The 16,865-nt window shown below is 37.4% G+C and overlaps 1 protein-coding gene across 1 annotated transcript in view; it reads left to right on the plus strand.

The window, feature by feature from the left end:
* LOC121319773 (laminin subunit beta-1-like) overlaps positions 1-16,865 on the plus strand; it is a 28,680-nt gene that overhangs the window by 8,873 nt on the left and 2,942 nt on the right. Inside the window, exons 11-31 of the mRNA XM_041257585.1 lie at positions 90-202; positions 560-639; positions 759-894; positions 986-1,144; positions 1,229-1,356; positions 1,482-1,602; positions 1,767-1,968; positions 2,270-2,413; positions 2,737-2,968; positions 3,173-3,336; positions 4,669-4,893; positions 5,727-5,944; positions 6,214-6,310; positions 11,503-11,872; positions 12,044-12,228; positions 12,544-12,785; positions 13,349-13,552; positions 13,706-13,850; positions 14,198-14,405; positions 14,710-14,851; positions 16,670-16,846. Of these exons, the coding sequence (XP_041113519.1) occupies positions 90-202; positions 560-639; positions 759-894; positions 986-1,144; positions 1,229-1,356; positions 1,482-1,602; positions 1,767-1,968; positions 2,270-2,413; positions 2,737-2,968; positions 3,173-3,336; positions 4,669-4,893; positions 5,727-5,944; positions 6,214-6,310; positions 11,503-11,872; positions 12,044-12,228; positions 12,544-12,785; positions 13,349-13,552; positions 13,706-13,850; positions 14,198-14,405; positions 14,710-14,851; positions 16,670-16,846 (3,692 nt within the window). The remainder of the gene's footprint in view (positions 1-89; positions 203-559; positions 640-758; positions 895-985; positions 1,145-1,228; positions 1,357-1,481; positions 1,603-1,766; positions 1,969-2,269; positions 2,414-2,736; positions 2,969-3,172; positions 3,337-4,668; positions 4,894-5,726; positions 5,945-6,213; positions 6,311-11,502; positions 11,873-12,043; positions 12,229-12,543; positions 12,786-13,348; positions 13,553-13,705; positions 13,851-14,197; positions 14,406-14,709; positions 14,852-16,669; positions 16,847-16,865) is intronic.

A 16,865-nucleotide genomic window follows, 5' to 3' on the forward strand; every position in this document is an offset into this window, starting at 1 on the left:
CTATGATAAATAATAGAATGCTGCTATGTATTTGTGGCACAGTCCTGCTTGAGTGTGTGACGGCAATTTTCTTTTTCTTGTCTGTCCAGCTTGTACATGCAGTCCCTTGGGAACGCTTCCTGGAGGAAATCCATGCAGTGCAGAGACGGGAAACTGTTACTGCAAACGCTTGGTAACAGGGAGGGACTGCGATCAGTGTCTGGTAGGGATCCTTTTTTTAATTGTGTAGAATGCTGACAGACAGGATTTTTTTCTGTTCTGTGATCAAAATTCAGAGTAGAAACTGAAGTTGCAAATCTGTTAATGTTTCTGTTTTTTGCCCTTAAACATACATTTAGGTTTACTTGTAGTAAAATTGGTTGGCTGAGTGAAATGCAATAGCAATTTTAGAAGCAGAAAGTTGCCTTACAATATTAGTTTGGTAAACGTTTTTTGCAGTAGTAAACGTGTTTGCAAATAAAATTAACAGAGCAGAAAAGCAACTCATTTCTGTAAAGCTGCAAACATGACTCTGCTGTCATGAGGTCTTGGAGAATATTAATGGCTTATTGTTCAACAGCCACAACACTGGGGACTGAGCAACGATCTGGATGGATGCAGGTCTTGTGACTGTGACCATGGTGGAGCGCTCAACAACAAGTAAGGACAAATTTTAATGACCGTCAAATTTCCATTTTTGTTTTTAGCTGCTGTTGACTTTAGAATCCCCAACTTTTTTTTAAAATGTAATTTCTTAAACTTGTTTTTCTCACTTCTAGCTGTTCTGCAGAAACCGGACAGTGTGAGTGTAGGGAACATATGTTCGGACGCCAGTGCACCGAAGTTGAATCTGGGTTTTACTTTATTGCACTCGATCATTATACGTACGAGGCAGAGGATGCCAACTTTGGCCCAGTAAGTTCATTCAAAGAGAAAATGTACATTTCTAACAAGTTTCAGTGCTTGCTTATGTCTTTTAATGATTAATCTGGTGCCATGTTTTTAGGGAGTGAGCGTAGTCCAAAGGCCATATCCTCAAGATCGGACACCAACTTGGACAGGAATGGGGTTTGTGAATGTTCCAGAAGGGGCCTATCTAGAATTCTATATTGACAACATCCCCACTTCAATGGAGTATGATATTCTAATACGCTATGAACCTCAGGTAACTTATATATGATTTATTTTTAAATGTATACTGTACAAACTTGTGAAAACGTGGTTATATTTGTAGAACCTGTTGTTTTAGTTACCAGATAAATGGGAAGAGGCTGTAATAACCGTCGTTCGCCCAGACATCATTTCTACCAGCAGCAGATGTGTGAATACAGTGCCTGATGATGATAACCAGGTGGTATCTCTGCCTCCAGGATCCAGGTTTGTAAAACCTATGCACTACTATTATTGCATAACCTAATTGGGAGGTAGTGATGCATTCCTTCCATGTTAGTTCACTTTAATTAGCATGATTTTAACCTGTTGCTTTCTCTTCCACTTTCTAGATATGTCGTCCTGCCACGCCCTGTGTGTTTTGAGCAGGGACTGAATTATACTGTCCGCCTGCATCTGCCACTTTACTCCCCTCTGAATGATGTCCAATCTCCATACACGTTGATTGATTCTGTAAGTTGCAGCAGACTAGGGGGCTGAAAAATAATGTGCTGGTACTGAATTTCTTTTGCTTCAGGATTACTAGATGGGATTAATTGGGCTGGGCAAAGGAAAGAAAACTCAATCTGTGATATATTGTTAATAACAGAAGATTGTTGTTTCTGATTGTCTTGCAGATTGTACTCATGCCTCATTGCAAAACGTTAGAAATATTTACCAGTGGTTCAGGGGAGGATGTTGCTACAAACAGTGCCTGGGAAACCTTCCAGAGATACCGCTGCCTGGAAAACAGTCAAAGCGTGGTGGAAACGCCAATGACTGACGTCTGCAGAAACATCATCTTTAGTATTTCTGCACTGCTTCATCAAGGAGCGTTGTGTATGTATATTGATCTGTGCTTTAGTTTGTATAGCACAACATCTGTGGTTAAAAGCCTTAGTTCTAATAACCACATGCAATTTAAACAGTATTGTGGTTTGCATAGCTGGCATTGATTAGCAAAGCTGAGTGTTTGATTACCTGCCAAAGTTGACTGAGCTTAGAAAGAAGGCTGAATCTTCCTGTGCTGTGCGTAGTTGCTATTTGCCATCCCTTTTTGCTTCATCCCAACGCTGTAAGCAACACGCAGGTTATGCATTGACTGTAAATGTAAGTAGATCAACTTTGTTTCTTTTTTCAGCCTGTCAGTGTGATCCTCAAGGGTCTCTTAGTACAGTATGCAACCCCAGTGGAGGGCAGTGCCAGTGCAGGCCTAATGTGGTTGGGAGAAATTGTGACAAATGTGCTCCTGCGACCTACTTGTTTGGACCCAGTGGCTGCAGATGTAAGTATATTTAAGTTCAAATGTGAAACCTGGTAACTTTTAAATAGATTTTACTGATCCAGTCAAATGAAGTGCTGCTTCAAATGTATATAAAATAGGAACATTGCGTAGAGGTTATGGGAAAATATTAAATAAAGGCTGTTCCCGCATATAGTACAAGGTCTAGCTGCTTTTGTTTTACTAGTTTTGTACTTAATTAAAAAAAAAAAAAAAAAAAAAAAAAAGTTTTATCCTGACATACTATATTTTGCTGTGTGTGTGTGTATATATATATACATATATACACACACACACACACAGTTTAACTTGATTTTCCTTTGCAGCCTGTGAATGTAACCCCCAAGGCTCTTCTAATTCATTCTGCCATGGTGAGACTGGACAGTGCCAGTGTATCCCTGGAGCCTATGGACGTCAGTGTGAGAAATGTCTGCCAGGATACTGGGGATTTCCCAGCTGTCGTCCCTGCAATTGCAATGGACATACCGACCACTGCGACCCCCAGACTGGGGAGTGTGTGGGCTGTAAGGATCAAACCACAGGCCGCACCTGTGATAGGTATTCAGTTTACATTGTTTATTTTTGTACTACTCTAAGAATGCGCTGAATTTCTTTAACAAACAAAACATATAAAATATAGGGTTACACTAAGGCAGTTACTACATAAGATTTATTAAGACAGTTATTAATTCAGTATGTCTTATGTTTAATTAACTACGAATCTTGAATGTTGTTAATATTGAATCTCACGTCGTCTTACAGGTGTTTAACAGGTTACTATGGCAATCCAATTCTCGGGTCAGGTGATCACTGCCGGCCTTGTCTTTGTCCAGATGGCCCCAATAGTGGACGCCAGTTTGCTAGCAGTTGTTCCCAGAGCCAAGATTCTCTCAAAGTTTCTTGTGCATGCAACGAGGGGTATGCAGGTAATACACTGGGAATTCAAACACACTCAATAGCTTTTTTCTATAAAAAAAATAAATAAAAGGACGAATATTTTACCAGGTTTTTTGGTTGGTGTTTTTTTTCCAGGTTTAACTTAAATCACGTAACGAAAGTCATATTTCTCCCCAGATTTAGCTTAATACATGTAATAAATGTTAACAAAAACACTTACATTTTGAAATGTGTACTTTCAGATAGCATTTATAAATATTGAAAACGCATATCACAAATTCAATATTTAATGTAAATATGACAATTAAATCTGGAAAAACATGCTTCAGTCTTTATTTATTTTTCAATATTTAGCTGACATGTTAAATCTGAAATACGTGATCTTTCATCATTTTAAGTTAATTCCTTGTCGTTAGCAATTCAGTCTGATAAAAATAAGTCTCTTTTTTTGCAAAATGTATTTTGCAAGCTAAATCTGTAGCTAACATGCAAATGAGTCCCCGCCCATTTAAGCAGGGGAGGGGGCTGTGTCTGTTCTGATTCGATGTGTTGTCAGTCATGGCAGAGATCCTCTTATTTGACAAAACAGTTTCTTTATGTAAATTAAAAAAAAACGCAACATTTTGCTAAAACCACCCAAAAATAGCCAACTCCCCCCACTCCCCCCAAAATGGTGTGAAAAGACACTCAGTTGTCAGCACTGCTGTTCGTCGCTTCCCTGCCGCCTCGGCATAGAATGCCCATGACAAATGGTTAAATGTATGGTGACTGATTTGCATGTTAGCTTCAGATTCAGCTTGCAAAATAAATATTTATTTTGCAAAAAACTTTTCCCCAGATTTGTCACATTGACTTTTAAATATTTTTAATTTGTGATACGTGTCTTCAGTATTTTGTAAATTATATCTGAAAATGCACATTTCAAAGCTTAAGTATAATTTTGTTAACTTTCATGTATCATGCTAAATTAAAAGAAAAAAAGTTTTTAATCTAGGAAAAAATATGTGATTTAAGTTAAATCTGGGGGGAAAAAAAAAACTGTTAATTTTTTTTTTTTGTTATTTTTTCACTTGGCGTCCCATCTTTTTTATATATCCCATTATCTGAAAATCACAACATAAGCATTTTTTTTTTGCACTGCAGTTAAATGTGCTACAGACAGCAAAACAAAATATTGCAGCTGCATAGTGACAGTCACTGGTGCTTAGCGAGTTTGATTACTACAAATGCATAACTCGAGTGGTCTATTGGTAGCAGTTGATTTTTGCAGAATTATTGAACTAATTACGGGGCTTGAACAAATTTTGAATAGGTCTAGATATCTAAAAAAATAAATTCGCCTTTCTCAATTTTTTTTTTAGGTGCCAGGTGTGACGACTGTGCTCCAGGTTACTATGGTAACCCAGAGGAAATAGGAGGAGTGTGTCAGTTGTGCCAATGTAACAACAATATTGACATGTTGGATTCGGGTTCCTGTGACGCACATACTGGAATTTGTCTGAAATGCCTCTACAACACTGAGGGTGGAAGCTGTGAGCGATGCAAGCTTGGCTACTACGGAGATGCTCTGACACAAACCTGCAGAAGTAAGGATCAGGACATAGGCGCAACATCAAAGAAATTTGGGATTTACCATTGTTGACAAACAAGCTTTCTAGTTGGATTCTATTTTAAATCATAAAGTAGGCATACTGAGTGCCAAGGCTAATCTACATTTCTATTTTTTTGGACCAAAGCCTCTCCAGTCTTTGTGTTGTACTTTTGTTCCTCCCAAGTAGTAGTGTTCAAATTCCTGCATTTTTTTTTAATTTTTTTTTTAAGCCAAATTTGTAAAAATGGTCTGAAGGTATTATCGGTGGCAGTACTAATTGGGGTGGTGGGGATTTGAATTGCTTCTTGACCAGGATTGTTACAGCTTTTAAGGCAGTATTGATGGAACACTGCAAATAGATTTGTTTGTCTTTATTAACCTTTGGTTGCCTCTTTATCTGAAGATAAGATGTTACGCTGCCTGCTGTATTTAAGTATCTCCCACCCCCATTGACCAAACTTTGTTTACACTTACCCCTCTGGAATACCATTGTTTTCACAGGAGGGGACAAGATGGGGCTACATATTCAACAAAGACTTCCATCCTTTAAGAAAGGGCTTCCTGCATAGTGCAGTCTTTCCATGCTGTGTTAGCATTTCTGCTAAAGTTTTCTTAGAATTTACTTGCAAAATTATGTTTTAGATAAATGTACAAAACATGGAAATAGTGGTGGTATCCACTCCTATCCAGTTAAAGAAGGAAACATCCAATGTTCTAAAAATTTTTCTCATTTAAATTCAGTGTCTTAGTAATTTGGTATCTGTTTTTTTTTTTAATACAGGAAACTGGATAACATTGTCTTATTTGCTCTTTTTTTCTTGTATTTAGAGTGTGTTTGTAACTACCTGGGTACAGTGAATGATACCTGCCCCTCTTCAAGTGAGTGCCACTGTGACCTCAACAATGGTCAGTGCCAGTGTCTCCCGAACGTGATTGGACAGAATTGTGATCAGTGTGCTACAGACACTTGGAATCTGGCCAGTGGGAGTGGGTGTGAGGATTGTGACTGTGATGAAACACGCTCCTTTGGATCATCTTGTAATGAGGTACCATCGGATACAGTTTTATGTTCTTTTCAAGTTCTGTCTGTTTGTAATATAATTTAATGTCCACGCTTATTATAAGAATTGCTGTCGATGGGGAAACTATGTTAGCAAAGTATGTTCAAGCACACAATGAATTGGTGCATGTTTTAAAATATTCTAAAAGGTTTCTGTGTTAAAAGGGTTTATGTTTTTGTTAGAATCCTTTAACCTGTACAAAAGTGGTATAAAGTTTACCTGTGTCGGTGGCTTACAAGTTTGAATTCCTGCAGTTAACAGGTCAGTGTGCATGCAAGCCTGGATTTGGAGGTCGTGCTTGCAACAACTGCCAGGAGTTTTTTTGGGGAGATCCTGCTGAGGAATGCAAAGGTAATTAGATATCTGTTCATATTAACGTTGGGACAAACTCATTTTAATTTGTTGTTGTTGGTGTTTGAGAAAGGGGCACAATGGAACAATTTAGCACTAACAATCACTAATGTATATTTTAGCAGGTCAATCTCCTGTCATAACAAAGGGTTAAAAAAGCAGGTGGCCATTATCCTGAGAGACTAATGAGGTTATCATTAGTAAGCTACATAGAAGAGACAAATAACTTGCTATAATTGTCTTATTACCTTTTCAATTTGTGTTTACTTTTAAAATCAATTTTTGGATCAGAGTGAATTAGAACTTCGGTATTCTCTCTGAAGCTTGTAAAATGTTATCTAGTGTAATGAAATACTCTCCTGCATGTTGTCATGTTCTTTGATGTTTAATGGTGGTCTTTCAAGTGTTTGTACAGTGTCTTGTGGCTTTTGTTTTGTTTTTTTTCTTTTGAAATTAAAACCAGGTGGGTGGTATCTTGAAACCACTTGCTAATGGCAACTAGCAACAATGTAGAATTTCCATGACTTTCCTTTATACTTTTTTAAACAACAAAGATGTTTGGGGTTCAACATAAGTTTACAGAAGCAGCTGTATTGATGTATGGCATGCCTGGATATGCTTTTATCTGACAAACACAAAGAAAGCCTTTGAGCCAAGATGATCTAATCTAGAGGCCATTAAGGGTTACATATTTAATAGTGGCATTAGATTTTCTCCGTAGTATTTTAGACAGTTAATCTGGGGAATAGAATTACTGTTTTTAACTTTGTATGGATCTTGTCACCACTTGCCCCATCTGAAATTGTGATTCTGGTCAATATTGTTGTAACCCAAGGGTTAAAGTGTGAAGTGTTTTAGAAAGTAGCTTAATTACAATGCAGTAAAACACCTCATATCTTGGTGATTCACGTGGCTAAATATGGACAGATACTGATCTTTAGCTGTGTTTCTGCTAATAACTTGGACCAGGTCTGTCTATACCCAACAGTATGGGTGGATGTGACTAATGCATTGCTTTGATTTGCTGTCATGTGGAAACAAGGGGAATGTTAAAATGAAAACACTTTCAAGAGGTAACACAGAGGCCCTTTGTCCCCGCGTCTTGAGCTTTTTTTTTCTGTAGTCTAATATGAAGCTGAGTTGTGAAAACAGACATTTAAAACTGACACTAATGTGCTGGTCCAATGCTAAAAATGCGTAGTATGATACAATATTAGAATTAATAAGAAGCATATTTTTAAAATCACTCTGTCTTTAGGCTGTTTTTTTAAAACCTTTTGGCGATGAAGAAAAGTCTATGGTAAAAATATCACCTGGCGTTAGCACAGATACCTTTGGTGTTCATAGCCGGGTGTATAAGACATTTAAGTAATCCATCTAACATTGAAGCACTTTCATTTGCATCTGTGTTGCTGAATGAAGAGCAAGCACACGTGTTTAGAGTGAGGAAGTAGTAAAAAAGTACAAATGGCCCAGCTATGATTTATGAGCTAGGTAGAGCAGCTTCTGTGCTTTTATTCAAGGTAACAGTAGTGGATAAGGGGGTGTAGAAAGTAAGAGAGAAATGCTGCCTAGAAACTAGCTATTATATTGTAACTGTTCTTATTACAACATTTGTCCTCATGTGTTTAAGGTCAGTGTCAAGAATTTAACAGTTATTTAATTAAAAAATGTTTTCTAATAAGTGAAATCCTCTTCCCTAAAGGCTCAGTAGTAAGACAGTTTTGCAAGTAATGCAATACCTAATACATACAGTTTTTTTGCCATGTCTTTTGTTTTTGATATTTTGCCCAGACAAAGTGCCTTAGCAACTTGAACAGTCATCTTTTGAAGTTTTGTGGTTCTGGATTTATAAAAAATAATAATTCCACTAAATCTAAAAGCCCATGGAATAAAGACTTTATACACAGCCAAACAATCAACAATAATTTTTCAAGATAAGTTTTCTACAGACCCAAAAAGTAGCACATAGTCAACTAGCCCTTTTAATTCATTTCCAAGAATGCAGCAGTTCTGAGATTTAAGAGTGGGGCCCATACATGAGGCATGAATCTCATCAGATTGACTGGCTTCCCTGGTGAATTCCAGAAACTCTTTGACTTGGTAATACACATTTGAGAAGTTGTTAAATTTTTCCAGAATTTTCTAGGAGATGTTGTCACCATTGACACCCATCTGAAGGTACATTCACCAAAATGTTTGTCTACTGTTTTTGTAGGTTTGTTCTAGATTTCTTCAGGATTCTTCTTGGATGCAATAAACTTGGTCTGTTTTAAATACAGTGCCTCAGCAGTGATGAAGACATTACAGGCTTGCACTATCACTTTTAGTAGCCTAATAATGTTTACACATCAGCCAAATTACACCTCAACCACACTGGTTGATTAATTCAGAAGTAGTAAACATGAACAATTTGGGGTGTCAGATATGCAATTCATTGTAACCAACAGGGCTAGCTCTGATATAGGTGATACATGATGGTTGACAAACATGAGTAATGCTAGACTAAGTTTTGTCAGTCCAAAATTGTTGTTGCAGCTTGGACAGAGATGTCATTGGCATTAATAATACAAACTGGTAAAACTCCTGTGTGGGTGCTCAAGCGTTTTATAATATTTCAATGATGCAGACATTTTTATTGAATTATTAATTTGCTGGCATTTCTTACTTGCTTTAGATTGTCCATTATTGGATTAAAAAGGATCCATCCACACAGCTTACATAATGGCATTTTTCATGTAGGCTGCTGTGCATAGGATTAACCCAATACAAAAACATTAAAGGGTAGTTTGCTGGAGGATATTAAAATCAAACTCGCACGAAAAAAGTTTGATTTTATAATGTTTCATACTACGTATTTCATCTGTACATGTTAATCTGTAAAGTGATTATCTATCTTTTTGTAGTATAATAATACTTAAACCTTGAATCCATCTATAGAAAACTGTTCATGAGCAGGGTATGATATCAGTTTGTGTGTTAAATGGCTGGAATGTCAAAGCGGAATGCGATTTGTCGGGAAAGGCTTTGCACACTTGGAACGCCTTCTGTGTGGTTCAGACCCCCATTGTACTATCCCCAACCCCTTAATTTAACAAGAGCTTTGAATTCTTTGGCTTCCTCTGATCCATCTCATTTGGAGGAAGAACTTTTGACCCTGGGGTAAGAGTTTTGAAGTGGGCCTTTGTTACTCCTCCTTGTTACTTCAAATATAGTGAATCAGTCGTGCCATTACAGAAGGGACAAAAAGTGACGGTTGATAGGCTTAAAATATATATATATATATATATATATATATATATATATACTCAAATGATATATATATATATATATATATATATATAATGTAATCATTCATGCTTTAAAAGAAATGTAATTTATAAGCTGGGCATCTTCCCATGCAATGACTGCACAAAACAGCAGCTGCTTGAAATACAGTGACTATCGATTTCTCAAAGTGAATGAAACAAATTCTTTTATTGAAAAAAAAAAAAAAAAAAAAGTGCTTCCCAAACAGGGTTTCTCAAGGCTTATTGCGTGATTATTCGAGGGGGAAAGTGTTGAAGATGTACACTTGTCACTGACAGTGATATCCCTGCTCTATAAATAAATGTGGCTTCAGTGCAGCCCATCCATAATCTACAGTAAACAACATATTCAAGAACATTTTCAGTAAGTATTTAACAAGAAAAACAAAATGGATGGGGGGTATAGAGGAGAAAGGGAATCTTGTTAATGTATGAGGATTTTAAAAACTACTCAAAGGTCAAAACCACTGCGCTGTGTCTGGTATGTTTCACTGATTTCTGGCCCCTCTTGTTGACACTAAAGCAGTCCTCCCTTCATACACATAGCATTTTGGGTAGCATTATCAGGCAAGATAAACTAATAACCTGCTGACCCAGACACGAATTTGTTTAAATACCCAACAGATTTTCACTAACATTAGAATTACAAACAGTTTTAAACTCATTTCTTCCCTGGTTTGTTTGCAGTTTTTTTTAATTTTTTTTTTTTGTAATGCATTTCTTCTACATTGCATTTTCACTAAACCCAATTTTGACTTTATTAAAATACATCCATGCTCTTTAACTAGTTTAAGAGGGCCATGTTGGGGGGAGGGGGGGGAGCAGCAAGGAGTAAGCAGGCCGGAAGTATTTTATTCTGCACATTACATAATATTTATTATATTGCTTAATGTTAGTATATTGAACAATACTTGTATATTTTACCATGTGAATAGTACTTTTAATAATGTACTTTACTAATAATAATAGAATAAGTTATACTATAATATACAGTCTGAGAGCAAGAACTGTGTGACAGTGTCGTTGTAAGTAATGTGACTGAGTAAAATCGCACAAGCGTTGCACAAACAAGTTGGTAGGGAGAGGTTAACCTCTCTGCTTTTGAACTTCTAACTGCTGAGCCCTCTAGATACACACTTCCAAAAGCTCTGTGTTTGGTTTCAAAACTACAGACACATTCATTGCACAGGAAATGGGTACAGTTGGTGAAATAAATATTTATTGGTCTACTCATTGTTGAATGTACGATGTTCACCATCAAGTTTTCTCTTACTAGATAAAGTAGAGAGAGCCATAGTTTATATCGCTTTCAAAATAAGACAAAAAAAAAAAACTTAATAGCAACATGAGTAAAAAAACTAAAATCACTCGGAGTATGCAAAGCGGAACTCAATGGAACTGGCATGCTTGAGTGGTGCCATGGCTTAGTGACATAAAAAGGGTGGTGTGATGCACTTGCTGCTTTGCCGGATACAAAAATAAGACGCACATCTTAATCGCAAACTGATTTACAATGTACTGTTTTTTTTCTTTTCTATATTTATTTTAGCTCTTTTTTGCTTACCGTCGCTGGCCTGTGGGACACCAGTTGAGCAGTCCTGTAATACATGTTTTCTACCTTTTTTTATTTTCACCAAACCCATTTTTGACTGAACATAACCCAGTTTTTCCTAATGAAATACAAGCTCCAGGAAATATCTAACATTTGCTTTCATCACTGTTTTTGGACTTCAAGTAGCTAAGGGCCCCAGTCTGAAAAATACAGATGCTATATGTGACCTCATATTTGCATATGAAATACAGTATGTTCTGCACAGTAATAAATCCTACGATTTGCTAATGCTTACCTGATCTTATGCATTGTGTTTAACCCCCTTAAAACAGCTTGTGACTGTGAACCCAGTGGCATCCAGACACCCCAGTGTGACCGCGTCGATGGGAACTGTATCTGCGAAGAAGGAATCGCAGGTCCACGTTGTGATAAATGTGCTAGAGGCTACTCTGGTGTTTTCCCCGACTGCGTACAGTGTCACCAGTGCTTTGCTGAGTGGGAAGTTCTCATTGGAGACCTAACCAGTAAGACCCACAAGCTTGTGAAGAAGGTGAACTCTATCAAAGCAAGTGGCATTACTGGACCCTACCAAGACGCAGTAAACACAATCGAGCAAAGGGCCAATGATATCAGAAGTCTTCTAGCTCAGAATCCTGCCGCCCAGCCCCTCAGTGACATTCAGAATCTCCTGGAAGAGGCAGAGTAAGTATGACAGTATGATCAATATTTACATTCCAGCATCTGAATAACTATATACAGCAAAAAGATTAAGTACAGGCTTTTTTTTCTCACTCTCTGTTGGTGAGATTGATACAGCTGTGGAGAGGAACGAGTTTGAATTATGATTACTAAATTATTTTTTTCTGTTCACAGGAAACTAATCAGGGAAGTTAACAAAAATGTACAAAATATAGAACTGGAACTTGTTGCTACATCAGCCAATAACAGCAATGCAAACACTGAGCTAAACGACCTTCAGAAAGAATCTCAGAATTTGAACAAAGTGGTTAATGACTTGGCAGAGCAGCTGGAGTTTGTCAAGAATTCTGATGTCCAGGGTGAGTGTGTCTAAAGAACACATGGACTCTTATGGAGTTTAAAAGTCTGTAAATGAGCACCTAAAACGAAGGTTCAAGACAGCTGACTTTCATTCATTTAAGCGTGTAACGTTGGTCGAAATGTGATGCAGTATAGTCATATCTTGACATTTGGAATTCATCTTTTCATATAGATTATAAAAGCTGTAAGATGTGATATTGGTTAATTTTAAAACAGATTTAAGACCTTTCTATGCTGTATTAATGTGCTGTGTGGTGGTTTCCAAGATTTCATTTTGTATTTTTATTTATTTATTTATTTATTTATTTATTTAGGAGCTTTAGACAGTGTCAACAAGTATTTTCAGCAATCTATGGATGCTGAATCACGGGTAAATGCTTCCACTACTGACCCAGATAACACAGTAGAACAGTCCTCTGCCATTCGCCAGCAAGTGGAAGATTTAATGAATGAGACTCTGATTCAGTTTGAGGAAAACCAAGAGAATTATACTAAACATTTAGATGATCTTGCTGCTCAGCTACAAACCCTAGACCTGTCTGAAGTCAATGAAAAGGTAAGTTACTTTTGAACTCATTTATTAAGCTACTCACTTGTCATTGAGATGCTTATTTTTACTGTCTTGTGTGGTCTATTCTCTGCTGCTCAGTTGTTTGCCAAACATAAAAAAATGTTTTGTACCGTTGTAAAGATATAAGTAACACTTCAGCGTGGTATGTTCTCTATTGCTGTGTAATAAAGCCCTAGACCTTTCGCCAAACTGTTTTATGAACTGCTTTAAGAATTAACTAGGGCACACTGAAGCTATCAATGTCTTGCAAGACAGTACGCTTAAATAGTAGGTCAAGGTACTCTAAACAGTAAGGTACCTAGAGAAAGACCCTGTTAAGATACTTGTCAATGACATGTTCTTGATTTTAAAAAAGTCAGTCCCGAATGCTGGTTTTTTAAAAAAAAAATATTTTTTTTATTTTATTTTTTTTATATTCAGAAACAATTGTGTTGTATTGTGCAATATTGATAAGAGGAGAAGTTATTTCTGGCATTATCTAACTGTCTAAAAGGTCATCAAGCTCCTTATCTGATACCAACTGTAAGGTTTTATCTTCCTTGCCTTAGACTTGTGGAAGTTCTTCTGGAGCCTCTTGTACTGAAGAACAGTGTGGGGGTTTAAGCTGTCGTGATGAAGATGGAACCACAAAATGTGGAGGCGAGGGTTGTGATGGCCTTGTTACTTTGTCTCACAATGCTTGGAAGAAAGCTGTGGACTTTGACAGAGAAATTCTCAATGCCCTGGCAGAGGTGGACCAACTGTCTAAAATGGTATGTCATATCACAGGTGGCCCTCAAAGAAAGGAGAGGGCAACCAGATGTGAAATTCATGTGTTGAAAAATGTTTTTTTTCATAAAAGCTGACAGTTATATGACTGTTTACTACTTTTGATAGATCTGTAACATCTTTCTCCTATATTGAAGGTTTCCGAGGCAAAACTGAAGGCTGATGAGGCCAAGCTAAATGCACAGGAAGTTCTCCAGAAAACAAACTCAACCAAACAGAAAGTGGATAAAAGCAATGAAGACCTGAGAAATTTAATCAAGCAAATCCGCGAGTTCTTGACACGTATGTAGTAACAAAGTTAAACAGAAAGCAATGTATGCTAGCATGAGTACTATGCATGTGCAGGAATTTTAGATGCCACACAGGCATAAAACGTTCTGAAAATGTCCTGTTCCGAATGATAGTTATCCTGTTTGTATTCTAGTAGAAGAGTTACAGCATTCTCCCTGCAGTGCCCATTTGGTGTATCACATATACAATACAGTACTCTGCCACCCTTGGTGCATAGTGTGTTTACACTCCAGCCTCCAAATGTTATAATATGCAATGCAGTATATATTCCCTGACAGATTTACAGTGTGGTGTTTGGTAGACATCACCGGGTTAATGAATCTGATTTCATGTTTCAGAGGATGGCGCGGATCTCGAAAGCATTGAGGCTGTTGCTAATGAGGTGTTGAAAATGCAGATGCCTACTACCCCGCAACAGCTTCAGGAATTAACTGATGACATTCGGGAGCGAGTGCAAAGTTTGTCTGATGTGGAGATAATCTTGAACCAGAGTGCTGAAGATATTCACCGAGCTGAGAATCTGCTTGGTGAAGCCAGAAAGGCAAGGTGAGTAAGTCTCCAGACTTTCCAACTCCAAAATAATTGTTTATCTGGTGCATTGTTTTTTCCCCAATCCTCAGCCCCTTTAAATTTGAGGCAGCACATTCTCAGTGGATTCATTGTGTTTATTTTAAATGGTGTAACATTTGGATTTATATTAAACAGCTGTTTTGTACTTTTACAGGTTATGGCAGAAGTAGATGTTCTTGGCATTGATTATTTTGCGTAGTGGAAAAATGTGTTTCTTGTGCTTTTATTTAAACCATGAATCGTTATTGAGCATATCCTGAATTGGCTGTTTGTGTTACAGTAAAGAAGCAACAGATGTCAAGAATACAGCTGACATGATAAAGGAAGCCCTGGAGGAAGCTGAAAAAGCCCAGAATGCTGCAGAGAAAGCAATTAAGCAGGCTGATGTTGACATCAGAGGGACTCAGGACCTGTTGACCTCGGTGAGTCATCTGTCCAGACTGCAGTGGTGCAGAAAGAGGGTGGGCAAGACCCTGAAATACAATAGAGTCTGTATGAACTAGGCGGCTTCATGAGTCCAAATTGAATCAACCCGACCACGAACCAACAATTATTTACCTGACCCGATGTAAAATTCTTGTTAGACCCGGATCCGACCTGACCCGAGAAAAGTGGAACTCTTTTCCTTTCCCCAGCTTCATATATGCACTGACCTAGATACAGTATTATAGCAGCATTTAATTTTTTTTCAGTCAACTGGGAACTCTGGCTGAACTAAAGCTAGTGTGTATTCCATCATGAACCTACACAGCGGACTGTAAAATTAAATATGTAATATGTTTGTGCAAAAGATACAAAGATAAATAAATCAAATGAACTGAAGTACGATCTCATAAATGCGTGATTTTATTACAAGCGTAGCACAAGAGCAAATGGAATTGAGATGTCAAATTTGTGTTTTGCAAAACTTGTTTTCCTCCTTTGTCCACAATAACAACAAATGTTTCCCACATCACAGACTTGCATTTTTCTGTGACCCTTTGTTCATGGAATTTGTTTTTCATAAGTTTATTTCACGTCCTTCATAAACAAATCCATTATTCAGACTAAAGAATGATCTAAAAGAAACCCCTTCGGTATGGTCACATGTTTACTGCTGCGCTCTGCAAGCCATGTCATGTGCTATTGGGGGAAGCCAATCCATGCAACAGGAATTGTAAACAGTGATTTTTAGTACCAAAGAGAGCCTCTTGTTAATAGTAATTGACAGTCTGTGTATTACTGAGTAAACAAAATCAGACCCGACCCAAGTGTTGCGTGACAATTTTGCACCTGTTCGATACAGGTCAGGTCTCGGGTCCTCGGGTCTGAGTAGACCCGTGAAGACTGCTGGTATGAACCCTTGTCTGCCTTTTAGTTTGAGCATTTTTATAAGCCTTTGTCCTGAGTAAGTATGTATTCAAGAATTTAGATCAACTAATTTTAAATCATATTTGTCCATTTAAAAAAAATCTAACTTTAAAATGAACTAACTTTAATGTAGTGGTGAATACTGAAATGTTGCTTCTGAGGTGACTCGGAATGATAAGAATACATAGTACGGTCTAACTTCATTATAACAACCCCCCCTGGCACCTGGAGGAATGTATGTTATATCAGGTTGTTCACTATAATAGGGTTTGGTGATTTGCTGTATCAGAATAATGAAGAAACGCCCAGATTGAATTGAACATCTTTATACAGTAGTTCTTTCAAGACAACTTCACATTGATCAGATTTAAACTGTGTATTTAAAAGAAAACATTAAAGAAAAAAAGTACTTGCATACTGAATATAGTAATTATGTACCCTTTTTCTCTTGAAAAACATATCCAGTGTAGATTGCTTCATGTTTCTTGTGCTTTTCTCAGTGCACGCTGTGTCTATCTTGTTACCTCTGCACGTCTGTTGCCATGGTTGCAGTTTGTGTGAATATGGCAACAGTTGCATGTGTCACATATGATTCACACTGCAATAGGTTATTATGAATTGGCCTACCAAGGTCTTTGTTTTCACTGAGAGAATAACACGTTCACATTGCAGAAAGTTCAGTGTCGGTCACTACCATGATCGTTTTGTACAGGTAGATTTTGTGAAAGTGGTCATTCTCTGATAGGGCTAATTTCCATAAAAAAGCAAACAAAAAACGGTTCTTGCTGCTTGGATCGTTAAGAAGGGTTCGTTATAGTGACGTTAGATTGTAACTGTAAAAAAGTGTGACTGAATAAACCCTAACCAAGTTAACATTCTTTTGATCCTAGATTGACTCTGAGACTGCAGCTTCAGAGAGCAGACTAAACAATGCAACCCAAAGACTTGCCCAGCTGGAGAAGGATATTGGCGATCTAAAACAGAAGGCATCTGACAACACAGATATGGCTGAAGAGATTGAGAAATCAGCAGATAAAGTTAAGCACGATGCAGAGGAAGCTAAAAGGGTATGCTTTTACACTCTTT

Source organism: Polyodon spathula, chromosome 8 (genome assembly GCF_017654505.1).
Source record: "Polyodon spathula isolate WHYD16114869_AA chromosome 8, ASM1765450v1, whole genome shotgun sequence".
NCBI classification, from domain to species: Eukaryota; Metazoa; Chordata; class Actinopteri; order Acipenseriformes; family Polyodontidae; genus Polyodon; species Polyodon spathula.